Source organism: Stenella coeruleoalba, assembly GCF_951394435.1.
Source record: "Stenella coeruleoalba genome assembly, chromosome: 5".
NCBI classification, from domain to species: domain Eukaryota; kingdom Metazoa; phylum Chordata; class Mammalia; order Artiodactyla; family Delphinidae; genus Stenella; species Stenella coeruleoalba.
The window spans coordinates 135,508,397-135,536,349 of NC_137150.1; the positions used below are offsets into that span (position 1 = coordinate 135,508,397).

The 27,953-nt window shown below is 48.1% G+C and overlaps 2 protein-coding genes across 5 annotated transcripts in view; both read left to right on the forward strand.

Moving 5' to 3' along the window:
* The first annotated feature begins 604 nt into the window (after positions 1 to 604).
* On the forward strand, positions 605 to 8,143 carry LOC307187369 (carbonyl reductase [NADPH] 3). The gene is made up of 3 exons (XM_079923322.1): positions 605 to 1,163; positions 3,017 to 3,124; positions 7,672 to 8,143. The coding sequence occupies exons 1-3, from the start codon at positions 875 to 877 to the stop codon at positions 8,106 to 8,108; spliced, it is 834 nt and encodes a 277-aa protein (XP_079779448.1). The 5' UTR covers positions 605 to 874; the 3' UTR covers positions 8,109 to 8,143.
* A 5,350-nt stretch (positions 8,144 to 13,493) lies between these two features.
* DOP1B (DOP1 leucine zipper like protein B) overlaps positions 13,494 to 27,953 on the forward strand; it is a 109,041-nt gene continuing 94,581 nt past the window's right edge. For 3 of the 4 annotated variants that reach the window (XR_013828300.1, XM_079921239.1, XM_079921241.1), the window contains exons 1-2: positions 13,494 to 13,621; positions 19,498 to 19,655. Coding sequence is in view for 3 of the 4 variants with exons in the window: in XM_079921239.1 (XP_079777365.1) it covers positions 19,518 to 19,655 (138 nt within the window). In the remaining variant the exon portion in view is untranslated. Of the gene's footprint in view, positions 13,622 to 19,299; positions 19,656 to 27,953 lie in introns of those variants that run through there. The other variant, XM_079921240.1, reaches the window with a different exon arrangement.

The following is a 27,953-nucleotide window of genomic DNA, read 5'->3' on the forward strand; positions in this document are numbered from 1 at the left end:
AGAGTTCTAATTGCTTGTCCACACCATGACACACCTTTGGAGATTCATTTTCAGTTGAACTTTGTGGTCACAAATTTCACTTAGAGAAAAAACTGCATATATGTATCCTCCTTGGACAACCTAAAATGCACACACTTAGCACCCGTAGGAGTTGTGTAAGATGAATAAAAACATTCCGGTAAGAGGCTTCACCCACAATGAGAGTTTCATAAACATTCTCTCCCACTTGGGGGCGCACACAGCTAGGATCGCACACAGCTAGGTACCCTGCCCACACCTGCAAATCTGTTCTTGGGACCTTTTTTTCTCTCATTCCTCTCTTGAGTTTCTCTTAGGCTAGGAATGAGATCTATGTCCTGAGAAGCAGTTACCATGTCGAAATAATTTCACTGTAGTCAAGGAAAAAGTGAACATCCTCATTTTGCAGTGGATGACGGACGCACGCCCAAGAAAATTACTCAGCACTTGTTTTTCTCCTTTTGGGGTTCTCCTACAGTAGTTTCTTCAATCCAACTGCAAGGAATCTCTAGACCCTATCGACCCGTCACCGTCCGCTTTCGCTTTAGGGGAACAACATCTCGACCCCGCAAACCACAGCTTGGCTCAAGAGGCGGGATCAAAAGAGGGCGCATCGCGGGGAGGGGGCGGATCCGGGAATGGGGCGTTACGAAACCTTCAGGAACAGACGGCCCCTCCTCGGAGGGGAGGGACCGAGGACCGGAGCCTTGTTCTCTGCAAGTCACAGCGCTGGATTCTAGAACACAGTTCTTCCTGGCTTCTCTGACTGTGGCCGGGCCTCCGCAGCGCGCGTCGCCCGTGGCCCACGGCCCGGTTCGCTCTTCACCCAACGGCCTCGCGCGCCCGGCACCTGGCCATGCCGTCCTACACCCGCGTGGCGCTGGTCACCGGGGCCAACAAGGGCATCGGCTTCGCCATCGCGCGCGACCTGTGCCGGCAGTTCCCGGGGGACGTGGTCCTCACGGCGCGGGACGTGGAGCGGGGCCGGGCGGCCGTGCAGCAGCTACAGGCCGAGGGCCTGAGCCCGCGCTTCCACCAGCTGGACATCGACGACCTGCAGAGCATCCGCGCCCTGCGCGCCTTCCTGCGCAAGGAGTACGGGGGGCTCAACGTGCTGGTCAACAACGCGGGCATCGCCTTCAAGAGTAGGTGTGGGGGGCGGGAGGTCCCCGGGCGCTCCGAGGGTGCCAGACAGTGAGCCGCATACGCCCCCTACCCGCCCACTTAAGTTATGGAAGGCAGAGCCCGCCCCTCGGGATGCTCTCGGCTCTCGCCTCCCACGGCTGGTTCTCGCTTCCCACGGAGTCGCGGGAGCGGTTCGTTTAGCTCAAGACCCGCCCGGGCGCCGGGCACAGTGCGCCCCGCCCGCCTGCCGGCCTCTGCGGGCCCGAGCACGCAAGGGCTCAGCCCAGGACCCTCCCAGGACAGACAGCTGCTGAGGTTTGCAAGAGAATCGGTCTCCTGCGAGGGGACCACGCCCTGCTAAGCTCATCAGCTTTCTAATGCAAGAAACATTTTCTCTGCGAACGGTCTCCAAACTCACTTTGGGCTTTCTCTTTCCTTGAAAGGGCGCATTCATAGATACGAGGAGGCATCTGCTCGGGACAGGAAGTGGATCTCGGGAGCTCGATTAGTGCGCACGTGCACGCGCTAGTGGACTTGAGAGAGCTTTGATGGAGCTTTTTAATGGGGAGGTTTGATAGGCTCTGGCAAAAAGGAAGCGAGCGTGGTTCCCACCCCCAGGGAAGCTATGTTTGTTATCAAACATATATAAGTGTGGTCTGAAGTAGCACCTTCCTTTGGGACCGGGGCGCGGGGCGCGGGAGGGGGGAGATCAAGGAGATTACTTACTCTTATTATTCGAGTAAGAAAGTTATCGATCTGCCATGTGCCGCGGGTAGAAATAAACAGGGCAGCCTCACTTACAACCTAGTGGGGAAGAGAAATCTAAGAGGCAGAACGGAGGAAAACGAAGTATTGTGAAGCGTTAAGTCTTCATCCCCTTGGCCTTGGGCCCTCGGCAGCGCCCTGCACCTGCAACTCGGTCTGCGGGCTTTCTGGGAGCGCGGGCGGGGGCGGGGGCGACTGACAGCCCCCGGAGCCGACGGCTGGGGAATTGGTGGATAAATACCCGGCTTCCTGGAGGACACACGGAGGAACGCTGACTTCAGCTGGAAGCTCTTGCCCCTCAGAGTGTGACAGCAGCTGGCTGCTGTCGGCCAGCAGCGCCTGCCCCGCTGGACACTCGCTGGAATCGCAGAACCCCAGCCCCGCCACCACACGTGCTGCGTGATAATCTGCATTTTAACAGAATCCCCAGGTGCCTCCTATGCCCATCCAAGACTGCGAACTTTGATCACTGCTGCTCGGAGTGTGGCTCGCAGACCAGTAGCCGTGGCGTCACCTGGGAACTGGTGAGAAATGCAAATTGTGGAGCCTCACCCCGGACCTTCAGGATCCCAAACTCTGGGGGTGGGGCCCAGAGGCTGTGTTCTAACAGGTCCTGCAGGTGCTTCCCACACACGTTCCAAGTTTGAGAACCACGGATCTCGTGGTTTAAAAATTGTTTTAAAGGTAGTTTGTTTGGGGGACTTCCCTGGTGGCGCAGTGGTTAAGAATCCACCTGCCAATGCAGGGGATGAGGGTTCGAGCCCTGGTCCGGGAAGATCCCACGTGCCATGGAGCAACTAAGCCCGTGCGCCACAACCACCGAGCCTGTGCTCTAGAGCCCCCCCGCCCCCCCGCCGCCGAGCCCGTGCTCCGCAACAAGAGAAGCCACCGCAATGACAAGCCCGCGCACCAAACGGAAGAGTAGCCCCTGCTCGCTGCAACTAGAGAAAGCTCTCCCGCAGCAACGAAGACCCAACGCAGCCAAAAATCAATAAATTTATTGTTTTTAAAGTTAGCTGGTTTTGTCTTTCATTAGAGATAAGATCCACTTTGTCTTATGAATTTCAGGAGGAAATGCATCACTTTGTTTCTTTCTCTTTTTTGAAAGTTGATGATCCGACACCGTTTGACATTCAAGCTGAGATGACACTGAAGACAAACTTTTTTGCCACGAGAAATGTCTGCAGCGAATTACTGCCGATAGTGAAACCTCATGGTAAGTCCAGCTTTGTGGACTGTCAGGTTGCCTCCCCTCGGCAAGGCGTGACCCACCCCCCGGGGGGGTGTGGCCGGGGGGGCTGTCCCCCAGGAATCACCCAGGGGTGCTATTTCTCTGTAGGGGGAAAAATAGAAAACGGCATGATTTTCTCATAGTATCTGGCCCCTCATCCGAACATTTCAGCTTTATTGAAAGATATATATACCCCACTCCAAGTTTGTGGAAGAATTAATTCCCTTTTCCCCCAGAACTTGTAGGCTTGTATGCAGGCAGGCATGAGTGAACTTAGGCGTGTAGAGATGCATGTATGTTTAGATACCTGATTCACTTGAAGTTTATTCTTGTGTAGGAAGGAGATGGATCTAAATGTACCATTTTTCGTATGGCTCCCCAGTTGTTCTCTCAACATTTATGAAAAGTTCATCTTCTCCCCCACCTCCAAAAAGAAAGATGTGTATGATACATGGTGATGCTCTTGGGTCCCAAGTCATGAAGTGAATCCTAGAAGGATAAGGTGTTTCAAGTCCCCACAGGCCTCTTGCCTTTGAGCAACTTCAGTGAGTCTTTCTCAGTTCCCCAAGGTGGCCGGGCCTCACCCAGTTCACCTGGGGCTTGGGGAAAGTGTCTGTTCTCTCATTACTATGAATTTTCCTCTATTCCTTTCTTCTTGCACCAACCTTTGCCAAGCTGGTTCAGAGCATCCAAAAGAAACTTTCCTTTATTAGGAAATATCTTTCCCACACTTTCAAGTATTCAGTGAATAACTTTTATTACTTTTCCCACAAACATTTATTGAGCGCCTACCATAATCCAGGCATTACCCTGGTGCTGGGAATACAGTGGTGAGTATTGTGGGCAGGGACAGTCCGGTCCATGGAGCACAGAGTCCAGTGGGGAAGACCACTGCCGACAAACAAGCCTAGCTGTGTAAATTACAGCTGTGCTGGGAGGCGGGGAGAGAAGCCTTGCTTCCCTGAGGATTTTCTTTCCCAAGAAATCAACTGTGATTCTTAGGAAGAAGAACTCTGTGATTCTTACTAGAAACATGCTTTTCTTAATTTAACATTTTGAAGAAAGATGATCTCCAGTGCAAAAATATTTAAATTTCAAAAGATGCATGGTGAGAGTCCCACCTGTCTGCCCCTCCCCATTCTCCACAGGTGATTCTTGTTACTGGTGTCTTAGTGGGATGGGATCATAGAAAGCTCACAGGTAGAGTTTCAGGTACTGGCTCATAGAACCCTTGGGTCCAGGGGCATGGAGTTGGTGAGTGTCCAGGGTCAAGGGGATAGAATTTTTAAATGCAAATCTAAGCAAAAATAAATGTGTGTGTGTATATATATATATATATATATATATATTTGCTTCCCTTTTTACAAAAAAACGAAAGGACATTAAGTATAATGTTTGCCACCTTGCTTTCTTCACTTACTATATCTTACTTATTCTTTTTTACAGCTGTATAGTATTCCATTGTAGCTGTGTGTTTTACCAAGTATCATGAAATCTTCCTATGGATTTTAGAATCATAGAATTTGAAAGCTGCAAAGTCTTGAAAAAAACTTACATTTTTAAAGTACATTTATGGTATCTGTCTACACCTTCACTTTATAAAGAAGGAAACTGAGCCCCAGAGAAATGAATACAGCCAGGCAGTAGTAGAGCTGGAAATAGTATCCCAGTTTCCTAACTTCACCCCTCAATCAAACCAGGATAATTAGTTCTAGTTAGGGAAGGATTATAGCACCAAATGATTGTGAACCAACCATTTTGAAAGGTAAAAGAAGTCTTTGGGGAGGGTGGGGCTCAGGGACCAACCCGGTGCTGGTGAATCACTGTCTTTAACCAGTTTTCTGTTACAGTAATTCCCAAAGCGGGAATCTTTGGTTTGCAACACATTGAGGATAGTGGTGACTTTTTAGTAAACGTCACTCTGGAGGGCAAAACGCTGAGCATCACTGCCCCTTGGTTTGTAGGGAGTCGCTTCCTCCAGATTCAAAGCTGATTTAAAAGCCACTCTTTATTTGGCTTTATAATATCACTTTAAAGAAAGTTAACCCGCTTGCTTATTGGTTCAAGATTGAGTGAATAGGTTAAGCCACTAGGGGGCGCTACTTGCCCACTCTTGACGGAACGCAGTAGGGGTTGTTTCCGGACCGTGGAGCCACCTGGACCTCAGCCAAGAGTGGTGGTGATGGTGTGGGCTGAGCCCTTTTCAGGGCTGATGGGGCCCATTTAGCTGTTGCAACTGTCACCCCTTGGCCTCTCCCTCAGGGGTGTGCCTTGAGATCCAGGAGGACGCCTCTTCCTCTTAGGAAGTTTTTTATTTCCATCGAAGCATAGAGTAGCTCCTGTAATTTGTTTTTTCTTTTCTTTCCTCCTTTCTTGTTTGAATTTAATTCCTTGTAGCAGCCAAGCGTTTGAATACAAAGCTGCTTAGCAAGTAATGAAGAGCATAACTTCAGCAAAGCAGGATTCCTGGCCAAAATATTGAAGTGAATCTAATCATAAAAAAAAAAAAAACATACCAATCCAAACTGGGGGAAATACTATAAAATAAAGGCTTAGAGTCTTTAAAAAGATCACTGTCAACTGCTCTAGTGTAAATAGACTAAAGAGATAGGACAACTAAATGCAATCCATTTATCCCTCCAGCGTCCATGCAATCCATTGGACCCAGGATGAAAACAAACAAAAAACCTATAAAGGAAGATTATTGAGACAATTAGGGACGTTTAAATATGGACTATAGTTTAGATAATAGTGTTGTACGATGATTAATATGATCACATTTGCGGTTATGGAAGAGAATGCCCTTCTGTATACTACAGTGTTTTAAGGTGAAGGTTTATGGTATCTGCCTACAATTAAGAGAAAGATAGAAAGCAAATGTGGCAAAATGTTGACAGTTGGTGAACTCAGCTGAAGGGTATATATATGGGTGTTTATTAAACCATTCTTGCAACTTCTCTGTAGGTTGCAAAGTTTTTCAAAGTTAAAAGTTGGGAAAAAGGGCACCCCTGGTGGTGCAATGGTTGGGAGTCCACCTGCCGATGCAGGGGACACGGGTTCGTGCCCCAGTCCGGGAAGATCCCACATGCCACAGAGCGGCTGGGCCCGTGAGCCATGGCCGCTGAGCCTGCGCGTCCGGAGCCTGTGCTCCGCAACGGGAGAGGCCACAACAGGGAGAGGCCCGCGTACCGCACAAAAAAAAAAAAAAAAAGTTGGGAAAGAACTATGTTATTACCAGAGAGAGACAGAGAGAAGGAAAGAAGGAAATAATATACTGAAGAGTCTTGGGTCCCTGCGGGCTATGTGAGATGCTTATGTACAAGGACAGAGTGAGGGCATCTCCGTATGGGGCTGGGCCCACAAGAATCTCCCAGCACGTACACACCCCACCAACAAATGTGTACCTGTGGTGAATGCCACTCAGAAAATGAAATAAAATCCAATTATCCTGTTGGATGCAAAGAATATGGATTTGGTATAATATGTGAGAAAATAACCCCCCGAATTTGGTGCTTTTTGATGTTGGACAGAATGTGTAAATTCACACGTTCACTGGTTTGGGGATTTCTATCAATGCTTCAAATTATTTTCTAGTTTTTGGCCTTCATATTTTATTTTATGGACAGATCTGTCTCATTAGTAGCTGTGAATCATTGCTAATATGAATATTAACTCACTAATTATATTTAATTATTTGTTAACTATGGGCTAAAAAAAGGAATGAAAATCAAAACTGGGATGGAGAATCAACCCATTCCACATGTGAAAGTATCCATCATTAAGGATAGACAAGGGTCATTGGCAAGGGATTGCTTAAACCTGATTTTGGCACTCAGGGGTACAGAGGTGGCCCCAGGACCCTAGGAAATAATCTAAGGGTGAGGGCGCTGTCCCCCGGAAAGCAAGTTCACAAGTACCTGGAAATGCGTGTGTGTGTAGGAGGGTGTGTTTTATAAAACTGCCTGGTGATTCGACTACAGACCTACCTTCTGCTCACCTAATGAATCACTGCTCTTTAGCCCCTGTTATTGACAAAATGTGTTCTTCCTTTTGGGAGAACAAAGGACAAAAAGTTAAAACCCACTGGTGCATTCTTGAGGCATTTTTGAATACCTTTGGAGGTTTTTTTTAATGCCTTCTAGAATCTTTATTTTTTAAAAAGGGCTTAAAATGCTTGGCTATTTATTTATTTATTAGAATCTTTTTTTTTTTTTTTTTTTTGCGGTACGCGGGCCTCTCACTGCTGTGGCCTCTCCCGTTGCGGAGCACAGGCTCCGGACGCGCAGGCTCAGCGGCCATGGCTCACGGGCCCAGCCGCTCCGCGGCATGTGGGATCCTCCCCGACCGGGGCACGAACCCGTGTCCCCTGCATCGGCAGGTGGACTCTCAACGAATGCGCCACCAGGGAAGCCCTAGAATTATTTTTTAAATCAGCAATTAAACCTGCCCCATGACTCAATCATGTTTGTCAGTAGTCAGCCAACGATTGTTTATTTGTGACATGCTTCTATATTTTTCTTATTCTGTTTCAGGCAGAGTGGTGAATGTCAGTAGTTTACAGGGTTCCAAAGCCCTTGAAAATTGCAGCGAAGATCTGCAGGAGAAGTTCCGATGTAAGACACTCACAGAGGAAGACCTGGTGGAGCTCATGAAAAAGTTCGTGGAGGACACGAAAAATGAGGTGCATGAAAGGGAGGGCTGGCCCAACTCTGCTTATGGGGTGTCCAAACTGGGGGTCACGGTCTTATCGAGAATCCTGGCCCAGCGTCTGGATGAGAAGAGACAAGCGGACAGGATTCTGCTGAACGCATGCTGCCCCGGGTGGGTGAAGACAGACATGGTGGGAGCTCACGGCTCCAGGACCGTGGAGGAGGGGGCTGAGACTCCCGTCTACTTGGCCCTCCTGCCTCCAGATGCCACTGGGCCTCACGGGCAGCTAGTCCGGGACAAAGTTGTCCAAACCTGGTGAATGTCTGCTTTGGCACTTGAGGCTTAATAAATGTTTGGGGAATGAATGAATTCTGGTGTTGTAGTCCGATTCTGTTTCTGTCCTTGCGGGGCATCGATGAGAAAGTGTCTAGTTCTGGGACTTTCCTGGTGGCGCAGTGGTTAAGAATCTGCCTGCCAATGCAGGGGACATGGGTTCGAGCCCTGGTCCAGGAAGATCCCACATGCCGCGGAGCAACTAAGCCCCTGCGCCACAACTACTGAAGCCCGCACACCTAGAGCCCGTGCTCTGCAACAAGAGAAGCCACCGCAATGAGAAGCCCGTGCACCGCAACGAAGTGTAGCCCCTGCTCACCACAACTAGAAAAAGCGCGCACACAGCAACAAAGACCCAACACAGCCCAAAATAAATAAATAAATTTATTTTTTTTAAAAAAAGGAAAGTGTCTAGTTCTGGAATGGAGCTGAGCAATTTTGCTCTGCCCAAGCTCTAGCCTGAGAGGGAGATGCACATAGTCCGGTGGTTCTCGAATATTAGAGGGCAGCCAAATCACTTGGAGGGTGTGTTAAAACATTGCCTGGAATTGGGGCCCAAGAGTGGGCATTTCTATCAAGTTCCCAGGTGCTGCTGGTATTGGGATGGCACTTAGAGAACCACTAGCCTCCTGAGAGGCCCCAGGGCTGCAGAGCGGGTCCCAGCCACGTTCCAGGTGTCCCTTGCTGTTTCCAGGTTGTCGACTCTATAAGGATGGTGATTTATCCTGTTTCCTTAGTTCTGCAACCCTGCTTTAGATCTCATCCTGTTTTCCTACATTTGAGTACATTGAAATTGGTTCTTACACTTACAAAGTTGTGTGGCTTGAGGGACTCGGGAGGAATGTCCTTATTTTGTTGGGTTATGGTTTCTTCCGTAATAGGTTTTCCGTTTGGGTTTTGCATCCTGTGTTCTTCCCAGAACGTTTGCAAGGTTGCCCTGCCACTCTTCATCTAGTTCATGCCTGGGCAACTTTGTCCAGACCATCTCTTTGCTCTGACACATGCAGATATTTTCTCCTTAGCCTATTCTGCTCCCCTGTAAGATACAGCCCAGGGTGGTTCTTCAGATGCCCCTCCCTGGGCCCCTTTTGCGGTCTCTCTGACAACAGGCAACTCCACTGCTTTCAAATGAGATTGGTTTTGCAAGCAGCCTCCTGCGTTCTGGTTATACCCTGCAGAAAAAAGACCTGGCGACCAAAGGTTCTTACAAAAGACAAGAAATATACTTGCAAAGAAAGTTTGCAAGGGAGTCAAGACTTCAGAAGGAATGGGTAGCCAAACAACAAAAATGCAACAGGGGGCTTCCCTGGTGTCGCAGTGGTTGAGTCTGCCTGCCGATGCAGGGGACACGGGTTCGTGCCCCGGTCCGGGGTGATCCCACATGCCACGGAGCGGCTGGGCCCGTGAGCCATGGCCGCTGAGCCTGCGCGTCCGGAGCCTGTGCTCCGCAACGGGAGAGGCCACAACAGCTAGAGGCCCGCGTACCGCAAAAAAAAAAAAAAGATAAAGAAAAGCAGCTACAGCGTGGCCCAAAGAGAGATGGCCCCTCTTCTCACAGTGGCATCCATTCCCCAGCTTCAGACCATCCCTGAGATCCTAGGTTCTAAGAGATGCTCTAAGAAACTCTTGTATCCTTTAAAGAAGTTTCCCTTTTCCTTAAGCTGGTCTGAAGTGACTTACTGTTGCTTGCAACCAAAAGGAATCTAACAAACAGAAGTGCATGAAAACGTTTCATAGTATGCTGTAAAGGCAAAAATATCATGAAGTGAGAACCCATGGCGTGCTAGTCCATATGTCACGCTTAATACTTTCCTGACATTGTTTTATTTTTTTTTTGCCGTACGCGGGCCTCTCACTGTTTTGGCCTCTCCCGTTGCGGAGCACAGGCTCCGGACATGCAGGCTCAGCGGCCACGGCTCACAGGCCCAGCCGCTCTGCGGCATATGGGATCCTCCCGGACCGGGGCATGAACCCGCGTCCCCTGCATCGGCAGGCAGACTCTCAACCACTGTGCCACCAGGGAAGCCCCTGACATTGTTTTACATAATTCTCACAACAGTCCTTTGAGGTAGGGATTAATGTCATTTTTTCAAGTGAGGAAATAAAGGCTTGGAGAGGCTGATTAACTTATTCAAGATCACACAGCTAAGAGCCAAGAGTCCGAATTGTATCCAGGACTGTCTGACAGAAAACTTCCTTGGTGCCTAGCACTTGGTACATCCAGCTTCACTATGACGAGTGTAAAGACCACAGGCAACTCCCTTGGTGTAAAAATTAAGGAAGATGATACATTGAATCTAAGGGATTTGTAAGCCATATGGTTATTAGATCCCCAGACCAGCCTCTGTGTGAACTTTTCCATAAAGTAGATACATGAAATACGGTCTTAAAGTGGCATCTTTTATTATTTATTTATTTGGCCGTGCCACACGGCATGTGGGATCTTAGTTCCCCAACCAGGGATCGAACCTGCACCCTCTGCAGTGAAAGTGTGCAGTCTTAACTACTGGACTGCCAGGGAATTCCCTAAAGTGGCATATTTTAAATGGATTATCTCATACGTGTTTTTAGGCACCAAATGGTGCCGAGATCCCATCCACATCAGCTTCTCTGCGATATACGTTTCTAGGTTGACACCCGTGTGGGAAACCCACACAAGCATCAGCTTTAGACCTGGTCTGTAGACTTTGCCCTCACCTGGTCTGTATACTTTGCCCTCACCTGGTCTGTAGATGACTTTGCCCTCACCTGGTCTGTAGACTTTGCCCTCACCTGGTCTGTAGACGACTTTGCCCTCACCTGGTCTGTAGACTTTGCCCTCACCTGGTCTGTAGACGACTTTGCCCTCACCTGGTCTGTAGACGACTTTGCCCTCACCTGGTCTGTAGACTTTGCCCTCACCTGGTCTGTAGACTTTGCCCTCACCTGGTCTGTAGACTTTGCCCTCACCTACTGAACTGTAACAGGATTGTGACAGCCCAAGAGCCCAAACAGTGATACAGTGGAGATCAAAGCAGGTGATAATGACGATCCTGACAAAGGTTTACTCCTTACTGCAAGTCAACCACAAAGTGGGAACAGCATCAACTTCAGAACTATGCAAGATTTCTACGAAGATGGGTGGAGAAGAGACGGGCTTGGAGGGTCACCAGTATCTGCACACGGAAACTCAGAATGAGTTTCCCTGGGCCAATCTTCCTGATAGGTGGGCCAGCCTGACCCATTTCCTCTGATTTACAGTGCTTTCTTCACTCTCAAAAGGGGTAAAATTCTGATTTAAATTAAATCTGAAGTGCCCTAATTAGTTTGAGTATTATTATGCAAGGAACCTATGTTATTTACATGTCTTAAACAGATGAACACAGCTCAGTACATCAAGGGTGACAAGACAGCTTGACCCAAGTAAACAGATCCTTGTAAGAATAAACTTTTAAATCTTAGTGCTGTACATTTACATATAATCCTGATTATAAATGGAGTTCTTTTAAGGGTTTACACTACCCTTATTTGTCAAAGTTAATTTATATTAACCTCCCACACACCTGGCATTCTTCAGAGCTAGGTGACCTAACTATAAGGGAAGTGTTTTAGTTTATATAAATGCACTAGGACAAAGTTGTACATGGTGGTTTTGGCACAAACTGATTCTCTCTCCTTAATGGTGGGTATAAGCAGTTCTTTTATCTCTGTTAGTTCAATGCCATGTGCAGTGTGGCTAGGATTTGAGAAACCTAAAAAAAAAGAAACACCTGTTTGTGAACTTTGTTTTTGTAAAGATGGAGCTTATCGCATCTTCATTAGGAAATCAATTTTCATGAAATTAATTCTTTGTCTTGCAAATGCTCAATCCTTTAGTTTTCTTCTGTTTTTACTTTAAGACCATTCCTATAATTGACCATTAGCGGATTTACATCTGGGACACTTGGTATATGCCAATTGGGTGGAGATGGAATCAGAATCAGAAGCCTGGCTGGTGAGAGGTCCAGCATCCCAAACTATTAAAACATTCTTGATGTTTGGGGGGAGGTGATAGATCCCCTCGGGAATCTGATACACTCTATACTCTTTCTCCAGAAACATACATAAACCCAAAATATTCTACACAATTTCAGCGTGTTCATGGACTCCCCACTCCCACCCCCTCAAACTCTTTCATGGATGGCCTAGCATTTATGAGCCCCAAACTAGGTCTGAAGATTCCCAGGGGACAGTGAGGGGTTAAATTGTTAGAGGCTTCCATAGAAATCGCAACCTCAATCAACAGGTGCCACTGTTTTGGTTGGCTGGGAGCCTGAGCCGGTGCAATCAGGATGCTCAGGTGAAACGTGCCTGAGTCCCGTCATCAGGTGCTTCTCGCTCTGCAGCTGTCAGACCAGGTTGGGTGCATCTGGACTGTCCAGGTCCGAAGGCTCCTGAGGATGACAGGAAGGGGTTAGAGTTTATCTGGAAACATGAATGCTCTTTAGACTTGATGTGAGGTCTCCTTTCTGAGCCAGAGCCCACATTAAGAAGCTCATTCCAGGAATTATCCACCTCACCTTCTCAGATGCCAAGGGTCGGAAGAGTGCGGCCTGTGGGGCCGGCGCACCTTACCAGGGTCCCCAAACCTCCAGCGGCCCGAGCGTGTACAGAAGGGTTCATTTCGCTTCCTCCCCGAGAGTTTGGGTGTAGTCCCGATGGCCAAGTGCCATGGAGCCCACCTTTCTCGGGTCCATCGGTTCTCCTTGTCTGTAACTCCAAACCTCTCTTTGGGCCGGCTGATTCACTGACCGACGTCCCCTTCCATTTGGGTGTGTCGGGGGAAGGCCCAGATGAGAGGCGGAGCCAAACCTCCCCCCAACCTGTGCGATGTCTCCCCAGAAGCAGACCCGCGGCGAGGGCAGGAGCTAGTTGTTCTCGCTGAGAGCGACGCCCGCCGCCGGGAAGCTGCGGGAGACTTGAGGTGGGAGCCCTGCGCTCTGGAGTCCGTGTTCAGGACCCGCCCCCGCGCGCTGAGGACCCGCCCCCGGGACCCACCCCGCCAGCCGAGGTACCGCCTCCTGGTCCCGCCCCGCAAGCCAAGGGCCCGTCTTCCGGGCCCTGCCCCGAGCGTCGAGGACACTCCCCGGCCTCTGCCCCACTCACCGAGCGCTCTCCCTTAGCCACGGCCCCCACGCGCCGAGGGCCCGCCTCTCCGCCCTGCCTCGCCCCGTCCGCAGAGAAGCCCCACCTTTGGCCGCGCCCCTATAAGCCAAGGGCCCGCCTCCCGGCCCAGCCCTTCTAGGCTCCTCCCCACGCACCGAGGGCCCGCCCTTGTCCCCGCCCCCAAGCGTCTAAGATCCGTCCCCCCGGCCCGCCCAGTGTCCTGGAGCCGCGGCCGCTGCGGCTCCGGAGCTGCGCTTCCTCCGCCGTTCCGGCTGCCGGCCGCGCCGCAGCTGCCGATCGTTTAACCCTTGGCGTCCAGCTCAGCTCCTCCGCGCCTCCCGTGGGCGCGCCCGCTGAGAAAGGCCGCCGCCGCCGGTAAGTCAGGCCGGAGCCTTCGGCCGCCAGGCGAAGCTGAGGGAGCCGGGGCGTCTCCTCTTGCGGGTCCGTGAGCGGCAGGTGCTTCCTCTCCGGGTGCACAGGGTTCGGGCGGCGCCTTGGAGGCGGGCCTGGTGTGCAGGTGGCTCCCCCGAGCGCGGCCGGGGCCCGCCGGCGCTCACTGCTGCAGTGCGGGGGCGGCCCTAGCGAGGCCGCTAGTGGGCGTGGGCTCCGGCCCCGGCCCCGCAAGGGACAGCCCGGGAGGCTAAGCGGGGTCCCCTCCCGGTTCCCCCGGCTCCCCGCAGCGAAGGAAGAGCGGCCGTGCCCGGCGTGGCCTCTCGTCCGGCAGGTAGAGGTCAGGTGGGTCACGGCCCGGCCGCCCCTCACCGCGGCCGGCGGATGCCGAAGCCGCGGCTTTGTTTGCTCGAGGTCCTGGTCGGGGAGCAGGACTAGGGATCGAGACCTTTATAAGTTGAAGGCTTTCCTGTTAAGGGAAGACCCCCCAAGTCTTCCCGACTGTCCGCAGGAGAAGGGATCCCAGCCGTAGTGCGCGCTCAGCCGCCTGGCCCCTCCGTCTTGCAGGATTGCCAGCTGCTGCCTTCCTGGATGGTCTTTTACCAACTCAGTGCCGCTGCTTATGGAGTCTGTTACCCTCAGGTGTTTCCCTAACCTGGGACAGCTGCCCTACACTTGGGAGAATCTTTGCAGCATATTTTGGTAAGGCAGTGGAGGCGCTCCTCTCCCCCCAAGGCTTTCTCCCATTATGTGTCTTACATTTTTGCCACCTCAATTTAATTACCACTCTGAAAGACCCGATTCAAAATCATGTGCCCTACTTGATTAAACCACTTGCAGATGAGTGTTTCTGTGCTGTGACTGAGGATAACACTGGTAAGTGTTATGGCTCATGGGAGGGTGACTCTGACCTATGTTCACTCACCTATGTTTTCATTTAACTCAGAAACGGTCCTTCGTGTAAACATCTTTAATACTAACTTCTTTTGGATCTAGACAGTTGATTTTTCACTCCAACTTGTTTTCCTAAGAAATTAAGAATGGTTAAGGTGAGAGATCCCCAGCTGACATTTTCCATTTTCTGGCGGATTCATCTGGTCTGATACGCCTGTTTATACGACTATTCCTTTGGGTGTAATTGTTAGGAGGCTGCAGAACTCTATCAGTCTTACTGAGCTATTGAGTCTCTCACAGAAAAGGTATCCAGAGTAGATTGCAAAAACATTGTCAAAAGAGGTCTATAAGGGCTGCGCTATTAATTTTACCTGTAGCTTAATGTAGTCGAGGCTCTGTGGCACCTGACTGGCCTGAGCTGGAATCCTAATTCTGCCAGTTGCTTGCTATGTGACCCCAGCAATTTTCTGGAGTGCCTGATTCCCAGTATCCTCATCTGGAGGCTGATAATACCCATCTCTTAGGACTCTTGTGTGTTGCATGAGAGAAATACATGCAGAAATGATGGATTTGTCAAGCCCCCCCCAGAAGACTCGCTTACTAGCATAGTATCAAGTGCCCCATATTTTGAAATAAAAGAGCTTGCATATTTCCAAACTTCTCACCAGTGCTGTTAGTTACATTGAATCATACTTTCTTCTTATAGCCAACCATAACATTGAACTGCTCCAGTTACCTGTTCTTACCTGGCTGACGCCTTCCTAACCATGAGCAGTGGTACCCCTCTGCCACCTCCCCTCCTAAACACGTGTTATCGCTGACAAGGCTCTCTTCCTGCTAACAAGTGCCCACACCTGTGGACTTTGAGGATGTCTCTGCTGGTAGCTGGGCTTCCTCTGCCCTTCTTGCCAGCATCACTCTGTTACATCAGCCCACCCTCCATCACTGTGCCGCATTAAATTGAAATTACATGTTTAGGTATTTCCTCTTTTATTAGGCTCTGAACTGTGAGAGTAGAACCCTGCCTTGTTCATGTTTCTTTCTCCAGTGCGTAGACACCTAATACAGTGAACAGACTGCATGGAGTATTGCAGTGGTTCAGAGACACGGGATTTCAGACCTGTACATTTCCTGGAATTAAAAAAAAAAAATGTATGGACTGTAGGGATGTACTAATGTCTTATCTCTTTACTTGGCAAAACAAACTACACCTCTCCTTACCATCCTTGATATTTTCAAAAAGTATGAAGGCTGTTATTTCAGAAAAAGGGGCAGGCCTTTCCAAGAATGAGCAGGCGATCTTACTGTGTGCCTATGCATAGCACAGTATATTTTTGCAGAGAGGCCCAGCATGTGCAAAGGCTCTGTGGTAGAATGAGTTGTCTTAGGACAAGCAGAGTGCCTTGAGGAGAGTCAGGTGGAGACTTGTAGGCCACAGAGTGGGGTTGGGGGAGTGTGGACTTACTGTAGGCTTAATGGGAAGAGTTTAAACATGGTGGGGAAGTGCTTTATGTTTTAAGAGGACTTGGAGTGCTGTGTGAAAGTACACTGGAGAGGGGCAAGAGTGAAGGAGAACCCTTAGGAAGCTTCTGCAGCAGGCTTGCAGGAGAAAGGTGGCTTGCACAGTGGAGAGTCCACGGGTATTTTGGAAGAAGAGCCAACGGGACTTGGGTTGAATGTGACAGGTGAAGAGAAGGAAGAGTCCAGGACGATGTTGAAGTTCCCATAGATGGCGGGGCCACTTTCTGAGGAAAAGAAGACTGGAGAAGGAGCAGGTTGAGCAGATAGAATCAAGAGTAGAGGGTTTTTTAAACACGGAAGCAACTTAAATGTCCACTGACGGATGAATGTATAAAGAAGATATGGTGTATATACATGCAATGGAATATTACGCAGCCATAGAAAAGAGTGAAATAATGCCATTTTTAGCAACATGGATGGACCCAGAGATGATCATACTAAGTGAAGTAAGTCAGAAAGAGACAAATACTATATGATATCACTTCTATGTGGAACCTAAAATATGACACAAATGAACTTATCTACGAAACAGAAACAGACTCACAGACATAGAGATCAGACTTGTGGTTGCCAAGGGGGAGGGGAGGTAGAGGAGGGATGGGGTGGGAGTTTGGGATTAGCAGATGCAAACTATTATATATAGAATGGATAAACAATAAGGTCCTACTGTATAACACCGGGATCTATATTCCATATCCTGTAATAAACTATATTGGAAAAGAAGAAACAAAGAGGGTTTTTCAAAAACAGTGTTATTGAGGTATAATTTACAGACCATAAAATTCATTCATTGAAATATACTGTTCAGTGATTTTTAGTAAATTTACAGAGGTGTGCAAACATCACCATAATCTAATTTTAGCACATTTCCATTACCCCCCAAAAGAACCCTTGTGCCCATTTGCAGATACTCCCCTGTTCGTACTCCCCACCCTAGGCAACCACTGTCCAATCTACTTGCATCTCTACAGATTGGCCTATTCTGGGCATTTCATATAGATGGAATCATACAATATGTGGCCTTTTATGACTGGCTTCTTCCACTAAGCTTGTAATTTCCAGGTTCATCCACCCCGTCACATGTTTCAGGACTCTGTTCCTTCTCATTGCTGAAGAGCGTGCCATCGTGTGGCTAGACCACGTTTTGTTGACGGACACTTGAGTGTCTAGTTTGGGATGCACCTGGCTTGAGACACGCGTGCCATATCTGGGTGGAGAAGTCAGGGAAACACTTGCATGAATTTGGGCCTTGGAGGGGGAGGTTCGGGAGGTTATAACTCTGTGGGTCATGAGCATGAAGATGGTATTTGTTAGTTAAAGGAATGGAGAGATCATTGAGGGTGGAGAGAGAGAGAAGGCCCAAGCTTGGTGCCTGGGAATGCCAACATTTGGCAGTCGTGTAGAGGAGGATGGGCCTGCAGAGAAGGTACAGCAGAGATGTCGGTGGGCCAGAGGAGTGTGGGCAGACAGGAGGCTGTTTGGAGAAGGAGGAAGTGGCCTGCTGCACCGTCCTCCTGAGAGGTGAATGAGGAAACAGGGTCCACTGACGCTGGCAACTTGAAAGTTGTGTTGGCCTTAAGAAGACCGCAATGGGCCCAGAGCAATCGGAAAGCGAAGTAGAAGATATCATGGGAGTCTTACAACCTCACTGTGGCCAATAAATGAAAGATTGAGGGTTAAACATCACGTTGTCCCTGCAGTTCAGTTTCTTCCGTGTGCGATATCTGGCTTTTTATTTGACTGGCTACATGCAGCTCGGTTAGCCAACTAACTCCAGCTCAGGGGATTTAATCATGTCACCATTGCTCCGTATTTCTCTCTCCTTTCAGACCACGTCCTAGTTAGATATTACTTAGGTTCATAAATCAAACAGGATTGTGTTTGGTTGTGAGTAACAGAAAACTTGATTGAACGGCGGCTTAAACAAATTAGCTCTTATGTGCAGAAAACAGTAAGTCCAGGGGCAGAGTGTCGAGGGTTGGTATGGGACCTTCTTAAAGCCATCTGGGGCCTCAACTGCTCTGTCCTTCCACTTATGCAGGGAAGTCGTGCCTTAAAGATGGCTCTTTCCTCGTGGTTGCAAAATGTGGCTTCAGCTCCAGCATCAAACCTTTGTTTCGGTCAGAAAGAAGGGGAAAGGTGGAGGACAACAGGCCAGAAGAGTCCCCCACCAGCAGTTCTATTTGTCCAGCACTGTCATACGGCCACCTAGCTGTAAGGGAGGCTGGGAACTATAGTGCCGCCCTGAGCAAAATGAGGGTTCTCTTAGTGTGGAAAAGGGGGCAAGGAATTTGGTGTGGGTGCCTGCCACACTTTAAATAGATCTTAATCAGATGAAGACTAGAGAAGGGAGGCAAGTGGAAACCCTAAGGCATCACTTTTGAGAAAACATTGGAGTATGGAGCTGGGCGACAAGAGAACGATTTGACATTTCCACGCCTTGTGGAGTGCTTTTCAGAGCTGTAACTTGTTTGAATAGACTGATGGCTTGACCTTCAGATTTTTTTTTTTTTTTAAATGAAGGAGTAAAAACAAAACTTAAGCGTGTATTTCTATATGTTATAATGTATAAATGGTGGATGTTTTCGAAAAGGCAAATCTGCAGCATCTCATGTTTCCTTTTGTCACATTGGGGATGAGAAGAAAAGGAAATGGTTGCTGTTGGCATCGGGCTCAGGTAGTCGACGTCTCAGGCTTTGCAGTAGCTGCAGTGGTTCATATATAATGAATGCATCTATCCACAGGGGGAAAAAAAAAAGAAAGAATCCATCAAAGAATATACAAGGGCCAGAATAAAATGATGACTGCTTGGGCCCTGGTGTGACACACCTCCGCGCAGACTCCTCACCCAGGGGCATAGAGCTGTCGGGGGCCTGGCAGATAATTGGCACTTAGTAAATGAACAGGTACGCGGTGGGTTTCTGACACCACTGCTGTCAGACGCTTCACCCTTAGGTCCTTTTTTTTCCTCCTGGTTTTCTTGTAGAATATTTCCAATCCTCTCTCCGAGTCTAGTTGTAGAGGATTGGATTGCTAAACCAACTGTTCAATGAAGACGATAGATCTGCTTTTCCTTAGGTCTTGTAAATGCCCCATGCTGGGGGGGACCGCCTGCGTTGAGAATTGCCAGTCAGCAACAACATGTAGTTAGCCACTTTGTGACTTGGCCCCTAGAATTCCTTTTGTCCATTGAGTGGAACTCTAGCGTTTTACTTCTTTCTGCTCTGTCCATTCGTCTCCCTCGGAGTCCAGGAGGGCCGGAACCGTTTATCTTTTATCTGCCATCGTGCCCGGCTCAGGAGCCTTGCTAAATATTTGAGTTGGATCGCCCAGCACGTTTGTGCATAGGAACGTTTGTGGCCGTGTGTCCCCTGGGACTCTGGGCTGGGAACGCTTTTCATCCTCGAAGAGCTGCCTCATTTGTTTATTCACTGATTCCCTCTTAGATACCTTCTCTGCTGCGAGAATGGACCCAGAAGAGCAGGAGCTATTGAATGATTACAGATACAGAAATTACTCTTCTGTGATTGAAAAGGCTTTAAGAAATTTTGAGTCCTCCAGCGAATGGGCAGATCTCATATCCTCACTGGGCAAGCTCAACAAGGTATGTGGGGCAGGGAGTGTTTGGATTGCAGGGAGGCAGGGACACAGCTGTCCTTTTATTATTTCAAGGACTTGTCTTTTTAATATTACACTACATGCTGATTACAGCCATTAGATAAGAAGAACCACCGATAATTCTGTCACCCAGAGTTACCCACTATTAACCTATTGGTGTACGTTCCTCCCCTTTCAGCCCTTTTTTTTCTGAGCATAGACATGCAGTGTGGATATAGTCGATAAAAGAGCTGAACAGTCTGTTTTCTCAACAATATTTAGGTCTGAACAAGATAAATTTGTAAATTATCCAGTTATTCAAAGATGAATTGTCCTTCGTGTACTGCTTAGGGTCTTTATGGCTTTTTCTTCTCCAGTCTACTTTTTTCACCATTTTACTGCAGACTGGTAACTCCTAGAAGAATAAAGGATGAAATAATTACAGAAATCTGCCCAGAAATTGTGCATGTGTTTGGACAAGGGAAAAGGGGTTGCGTCTGAGAAAACCAAAACTGGTCGCATGTGGTCTTGACCTCGCGTTCTGTGGATGGGGACCATTGTATTTTTCCATCCTGCCCAGAAGGAGGGTGACACAGTGATGCTCAAACACTCAGACGACCACTGTGACCTGTAGGAAGAAGATACCTGGGCTCGAAGAGGCTGTGCCTGGCTCCGTTACTGTCTGGCCAGGGCTCCTGGCTGTGATACCTGACTTTGGAGCCCGAGTGCCATATGGGAGCTGGGAGATGTCCAGGCTAGTCTGGGAGGTCCCCATTCCCCAGGTAACACACACCAGGGGACTCTATAACAAACCTCGCTAAAGAGAAAGAATCTGTCCGTTTACCTCTTCAAGAGACCAGGGTAGGGGGAGTGAGAATGCGAGCAGCCTGACGACGGGGGCAGCGCCTGGGCAGCCGTCCAGCACCAACCTCCTGAAAGCAGCTATCAGCACCCACAGATGGCAAAGAGGAGATAGGCAGTTATTACAGGCAGTGGCCGGGAAACTGCACGGTCTCTGCAAAGTGTATTTACAACATGTGAACATCACGGCTGGTGCTGGCTGGGGTGGAGACGTGTAATAAAACAGCAAATAAGGGCTTGAGAGTGCTTTGGCTGTAGAGCTCTGACTCAGGACTTTTTCTAGCTGAAGGTAGCATTCACTGTCTTAAACGAAGGTGGGTTGCCTTTTCAGGGGAAAGCGAGAAGCCCTGGAATGGGACTTGGACAGGTTCGGGTTCTTCTAGGTGTTTCTCTGTTTTAGTACTTGACTCTCCTGGAATCTAAAAACAGCATACTTTTGGGGAGAGGGGGGTGTGTTCATTATGTTTTTTGTTGAGTTAAAATTCATGTAACATAAAATTTACCGTTCAGCCATTTTAAAGTGTGTGGTTAAATGGCTTTTAGTACATTCATGATGCTGTGCGACCATCACCACTATCTAGTTCTAGGACATTTTCACCACCCCAAAGGAAACCCTCTCCGTTGCTCCCCTTCCCCTGTCCCTGGCAGCCACTAATCTACTTCCTGTGTCTGTGAATATTTCATACAAAAGGACTGGTACAATGATGTGATATTTTGTGTTGGGCTTCTTTCACTTAGCACGTTTCCAAGGTTCATGCACGTTGTACTGTGTATCAGTACTTCATTGCTTTTTATGGCTGAATCATGTTCCATTGTATGACAGACCACATTTTGTTTATCCATTCATCAGTTGGGTTTCTACCTGTTGGCTCGTGTGACTAGTACTGCATGGATATTCATATACAAGTTTTTGTTCGAACACTATTTTCATTTCTTCCAGGTCTATACCTAGGAGTAGAATTACTCAGTCATGTGGTCATTCTATAGTAAACTTATTGAGGAACCACCAAACTGTTTTCCTCAGTGACTGCCCCATTTTACATGCCCACCAGCAATGTATGAAGGCTCCAATTTCTTCTCAATCTCAGTAACACTTATTTTCAGGTTTTTTGTTTTTTTTGTGTGGTACACGGACCTCTCACCGTTGTGGCCTCTCCCGTTGCGGAGCACAGGCTCCAGATGCGCAGGCTCAGCGGCCATGGCTCACGGGCCCAGCCGCTTCACGGCATGTGGGATCTTCCCGGACCGGCGCACGAACCCGTGTCCCCTGCATCGGCAGGCGGACTCTCAACCACTGTGCCACCAGGGAAGCCCTCAGGGTTTTTTTTTGATGATAGCTATCCTAGTGGGTATGAAGTGGTATTTTGTGGTTTTGACTTGCATTTCCCTAATGACTAAAATTTTGAGTATCATTTCATTTTCTTATTGGCCATTTGTATATCTTCCTTGGAGAAATTCCTATTCAAATGTTACGTCCATTTTTTAACTATGCTATTTGTCTTTTTGTTGTGATTTGTAAGAGTTCCTTATATCAATACATTCTGGGTACTGGTCCTTTACTGGATATATGATTTGCAGATTTTTTTTTTCCCATTGTTTAGGCAGTCTTTTCATTTTTTTTTTTTTTTTTTTTTTGCGGTATGCGGGCCTCTGTCTCCTGTGGCCTCTCCCGTTGCGGAGCACAGACTCCGGACGCGCGGGCTCAGCGGCCATGACTCACGGGCCTAGCCGCTCCGCGGCATGTGGGATCTTCCCAGATCGGAGCACGAACCCGTGTCCCCTGCATCGGCAGGCGGACTCTCAGCCACTGCGCCACCAGGGAAGCCCGATAGTGTCTTTTGATGCACAAAATTTTTCAATTTTTGATGAAGTCCAATTTTTCCGTTTTTTCTTCTGTTGCTTGTACTTTTGGTGAATATCTAAGAAACCATTGCCAAATCCAAGATCATGGAGATTTACCCGTGTTTTCTTCTAAGAGTTTTATAGTTTTAATTCTTACATTTAGGTCTTTGCTTCATTTTAATTTGTGTTTTGTTTCTGTTTTTTGTTTTTCATAGATGAATATCAAGTATGTAATAAGGATAAAATTAACTCATAGCACACATGCAATTCAAACATGTAAAATTAAACAATCTACCATTGGGAAATACAAACAACGTATGTGCCAAAACTTCTAAAAAGTACATGATAAACACAATAACCCATACAACCAGGGGTATTAGATATCTCTGGGATGGAAGGGGGGTGGATTTGGGGCATGTGCATGCATTCTGATGTTCTGGAAACATTTTCTTTAAATTTAATTTTTTATTTTATATTAGAGTCTAGTTGATTTACAATGTTGCATTAGTTTCAGGTGCATAGCAAAGTGATTCAGTTATACATATATCCATTCTTTTTTAGATTCTTTTCCCATATAGGTTATTTCAGATTATTGAGTAGAGTTCCCTGTGCTATACAGTACGTCCTTGTTGATTATCTGTTTATATATAGTAGTGTGTATATGTTAATCCCAAACTCCTGATTTATCCCTCCCCCCACCTTTCCCCTTTGGTAACCATCAGTTTGTTTTTGAAGTCTGAGTCTGTTTCTGTGTGTAATTAAGTTCATTTGTATCATTTTTTTTAAGATTCCACATATAAGTGATATCATATGATATTTGTCTTTCTCTGTCTGACTTACTTCATTAGTATGATAATCTCTAGGTCCATCCATGTTGCTGAAAATGGTATTATTTCATTCTTTTTTTACAGCTGATATTCCATTGTATATATGTACCACATTTTCTTTATCCATTCCTTTGTCAGTGGACATTTAGGTTGCTTCCATTGTCTTGGCTATTGTAGCTAGTGCTTCAGTGAACATTTCAGTGCCTGTATCTTTTCTTTTTTTTTTTTTTCTGGCCACGCTGTGTGGCATGCAGGATCTTAGTTGCCCGACCAGGGATCAAAACCGTGCCCCCTGCATTGGAGAGAACAGTCTTAACCACTAGACCTCCAGGGAAGTCCCCCACCCCCTGTTTTTGCATGTGTCTTTTCGAATTATGCTTTTCTCTGGATATATGCCCAAGAGTGGGATTGCTGGGTCATATGGGTCATATTTTTAGTTTTTTAAGGAACCTCCATACTGTTCTCCATAGTGGCTGTACCAATTTACATTCCCACCAACAGTGCAAGAGGGTTCCCTGTGCTCTACACCCTGTCCAGCATTTATTGTTTGTAGACTTTTTGATGATGGCCATTCTGACTGAGTTAATTTTTGTACATGGCGTGAGGTGGGGCTCCAACTTCATTCTTTTGTGTGTGGAAATCCAGTTGTTTTGCGTGTGCAGAGCCATGTGTTAAAGAGACTGTTCTTTTGAAGGGTCTTGGAATCCCAATTAACTATAGAGAGATGGATTTAATTCTGGACTTTCATTTTTTTCATTGATTTATATGTTTATCCTTATGCCAATACCACACATTTTGATTATTGTAGCTTTGTAGTAAGTTTTGAAGTGGGGAAGTAAGGATCCTTCAACTTTGTTGTTTTTTTTTAGAATTGTTCTGGATTCCTTGAAATTCCATATGAATTTTAGGATCAGCTTGTCAATTTCTGCAAAAAAGCCAAGTGGGATTTTGATAGGGATTGCATTGATTCTGTAGATCACCTTGGGGAGTATTGCCGTATTAACAGTATTGTCTTCTAATCCATGAACACAGAATGTCTTTCCATTTATTTAGGAACATGTATATTTTGAGGTAGGTAAAATTATAAACTTGGAAAGTGCAGTTCTTGAGCATTGAGGTATTCTGTGAAACAGGCTTTGTTTCAGTGTACCTGAAAAACTTTCAGAAATGTTTAATCATTTTAACCCAACCCAGGTTATTGAGTACAGTTGAATCTTCCTTTAAGGAGCTTTGAAAGCATTAGCCATTCATTCTTTCAGTGGCCATCTGAGTGCCTAAAATGTGCCAGTAGGTGCCAGGGTGCAGCAGAGAGCAAAATGGACAAGACCGTGCCCTCATTCTGGTGGGGATGGGGGAAGCTGGATGATAAAATAGACGTGTTGTTAGGTGGTGATGAGTGCTGTGGGAACCGTGAAGAAGGGAAGGGAGGGTGAGGGTTGCTGAGACGATGCCGTTTGACCAAGCCCAGAGGCTCTGGTGTGTCTGAGGCCAGGGAGGTTGCCACAGAGCAGGCGAGGGATGGGGACAGTGTAGGAAACGAGGCTGCAGAGGAAAGGGGTGGGGAGGACGTCTGATCGTGTCGGTCCTTTAAAGCTGGAGTCTGACAGTGGCCCCTGAGCTGGGGGCGGCTGCCCGGCAGAGTGCCACAACCTGGCTTCCCTTTTAGGTACTAGAACCATTTCCAGCTGCTCTACTGGGTGGGGCCGGGCAGAAGCAGGGAGACCATTTAGGAGCTGTTGCTGTAACGTAGATGGGCCAGCAGGGACGTGTTTGGATTCTGAATGTACGTTGAAGGTGTTGCTAACAGGCTTTGTTCGCGGAGCGGATGTGGGATATAAGGGGAAAAGAGGAGTCCAGCATGACTTGCAGGTTTCTGCAAGGTTTTTGGCTTGAGAAGCTGAAAGGATGTGATAGGGAGGCTGGGCAGGGAGACCAGGGGCTCCCGTTGGAAGGTGTTAGTTTTTTTTTTTTTTTGCGGTACGCGGGCCTCACACTGCCACGGTCTCTCCTGTTGCGGAGCACAGACTCTGTATGCGCAGGCTCAGTGGCCATGGCTCACGGGCCCAGCCGCCCCGCGGCACGTTAGGATCCCCCGGACCGGGGCAGGAACCCGCGTCCCCTGCATCGGCAGGCGGACTCCCAACCACTGCGCCACGAGGGAAGCCCAAAGATGTTAGTTTGAGCGTCTGGAAGATGTTCCAGTGTGATGTCCATGGGCTGTGGGATACGAGTTGTATTGGATAAGAGTTTTAAAAAGACAACTTTTTGTTGTCAGCCAATTCCATGTAACCCCGCTCCTGTGTCCTCTTTGCGCCAGCTTCCTGTCCTCTGCTGCAATGATTAGGTAATGAGGGTGAGTGGCCCCCTTGATGAATTTGCAAGATGTTGTGGGATGAGGGCGACACTGTCGTCTGTCCCTCCCCCAGCCTTGCCGATGACAGCTGACATCCATAGAGAGCGCACTGTGCTGAGGACCTGGTGTGCATCCTTGTATAGACTTACAGCATGTCTTGAGATTGGACCCAGACTAAGCAACTTGTGCAAGATCATAGCCGGCAAATAGCAGAGGGAGGACCCAGACCCTGTCTGCCGGCCTCCAACACGGTGCTCTGGAGCAGGGCCCCCAGCTATTTTCATGTCAGTATCTGTGGCTCACATAAGGGGTCAGGGATGCACCTCTTTGCTTTCTTCATTAGCCAAACGAGGCAGATCCGATTATTAGCCCCATTGTACTGGTGAAGCCCCCTGTCATATGGCTGCTCAGTGGTTGTTAGGGGTTGAATTGTGTCCTCCAAAATAGACCTGTCGTAACCCCCAGTATCTCAGAGTGTGGCCTTATTTGGAGATCTGATCTTTACAGAGCCAGTCCAGTTAAGACGAGGTCGTTATCCAGGATGACTCTGTCCTTATAAAAGGGGGAAATTTGGACCCAGACACAGACATGCGGAGAGGGAAGACGCCAGGAGAGAATGAAGGCAGAGATCCGGGGGATGCAGTTAAAAGCCAAGGAATGCCAAGATTGCCAGCCAACTGCCGGAGGATAGAAGAGCAGCCTGGAGCAGATTGTCCCTCACAGCCTCAGAAGGAGCCGGCCCTGCCGACAGCTTGGTCTCAGACTCCCGGCCTCCATTTCTGTCGTTGTAGGCCTCCCTGCGGGTGGTGCTTTGTTACAGAAACCCTAGCAAACGGATACGGTGGTAGAACCGCTGTATACTGAACACTTAGGTGCTTGGGACCCAGCACTGGATACACGGTTCCTGCTCTCATGGAACCTAAGGCTTTGCTGGTAGCAGACAGACAGCGAATAAATACGTGCCGTTGGGGGCTGAATGCTAAGAGGAGAAGTTAATGAGGAGAGCTGGTAGCGAGGAAGGAGGATGGGATGCTAGTTCAGGCAGAGACGGCTCTCTGATAATGTGACATTGGAGATTTGAGCAGAGGCCCGGATGCGTCGAGCTAGCTGGTGGGGAGGCCATCTGGGGCACGGGCCTGAGTCCAAGGTCCAGCAGGGGGCGGGCGTGGCTGGAGAGGAGAGGTGATAGGGGTTGAGGGAGGAGAGGTAGCCAGGGCAGGTCACCGGGCTTTGTCCTGCGATGGAGGGATGCCACTGAGCTTCCAGGAAGCAAGGTGACCCGTCGCTGCCTTTCTCCGTAGAGGAATCCCTCCGGCTGATGCATGGGGAATGAGCCTGATCACGGGAGCCTGTGGGTGGGAGTGGGCAGCCTCGGCACCCGCATCAGAGTTACTGGACGTGGAGGGTTTGGGAAGGTGCTGGAGAGAGCGAGCCTTGATCAGCTTAGCGATCACTTACTTCTGGGAGACTCGCGACTTCTGCATTCAAGGGTACCTGATAGGAGTTGATGTGAATAAAAAATTTTCTTAAGGCTTTTGTGATGCTTAGACTTCTTGGACTCTTGTGTGGACACACAAATTCAGTGAGTGAATTAGTGACGAATTAGTAAAAAATGCAAGCAGAAACAATATCGTGGTGTGCAAAGTTAGGTGCAGTTGTGTTCTAATTAAGGTGGACGATTGCAAGTTATAAAACACAAACCGTATACTCAACAGCAGAAGTGTATCTGGCTCAACTTGACAAGAGAAAACGGAGCCCCAAGAGGTTTTGGTTTGTCGGACTATAGACAGGTTCTAATTGTATTATTTCTAAAACTTGCTAAACTTTCAGTATCATGTTTAGAATCTTTCTGTATTATGGAAGAGTTTATCTTTTATAGTTTTATGTGTATCAACCTGAACAGGGTAATTTTTGCTTCGTTGTTTATCTGAGACTTCAAGCTGTCACCTTTCACGGATCATTTTTAGATAAATTTTAATCAAGGGCATTTGAGCCCTGTGAACCCAACCACTGTACCAAGCCTGGGGTAGAACTTGGATTATGGAAATGAAGGATCGTTTATTTAAACTCTACATTTAAAAAACCTTAGCACTGAAGCTTCTTTTAAAAAAAAATCATAATGGTTCTGAATGAACCACGTTTTTGGGGGGGGATTTTTTGCTGCTTTTATTCAGTATCCCACTATTTCACAAAATGGCCAGATAGCAGGTGATGTGCATGAGTAGCAAGGGAAATAGGTCTTGGGTATTGTTAAGTGTTTCATCTTCTAAAGTCTTAACGCTGAAACGACAAGCACCTGCTTTTTAAAGCGGAGCTTCCTTGTTGTGGCATGATGGGAAGAAGGTGGCCGGAGCTCGGAGACCAGGTGAACTGTTCTGGCTCTTTACAGATCAGCGCCAAGACCTCGTCTACCTAAACACTT

What these genes read in the sequence shown, in the direction of transcription:
- LOC307187369 (XM_079923322.1), top strand. Translation starts at nt 875, where the DNA reads ATGCCGTCCTACACCCGCGTGGCGCTGGTCACCGGGGCCAACAAGGGC. An exon ending in CGCGGGCATCGCCTTCAAGA is followed by an intron (nt 1,164 to 3,016) that starts GTAGGTGTGGGG and finishes CTTTTTTGAAAG; the next exon opens with TTGATGATCCGACACCGTTT. An exon ending in GCCGATAGTGAAACCTCATG is followed by an intron (nt 3,125 to 7,671) that starts GTAAGTCCAGCT and finishes ATTCTGTTTCAG; the next exon opens with GCAGAGTGGTGAATGTCAGT.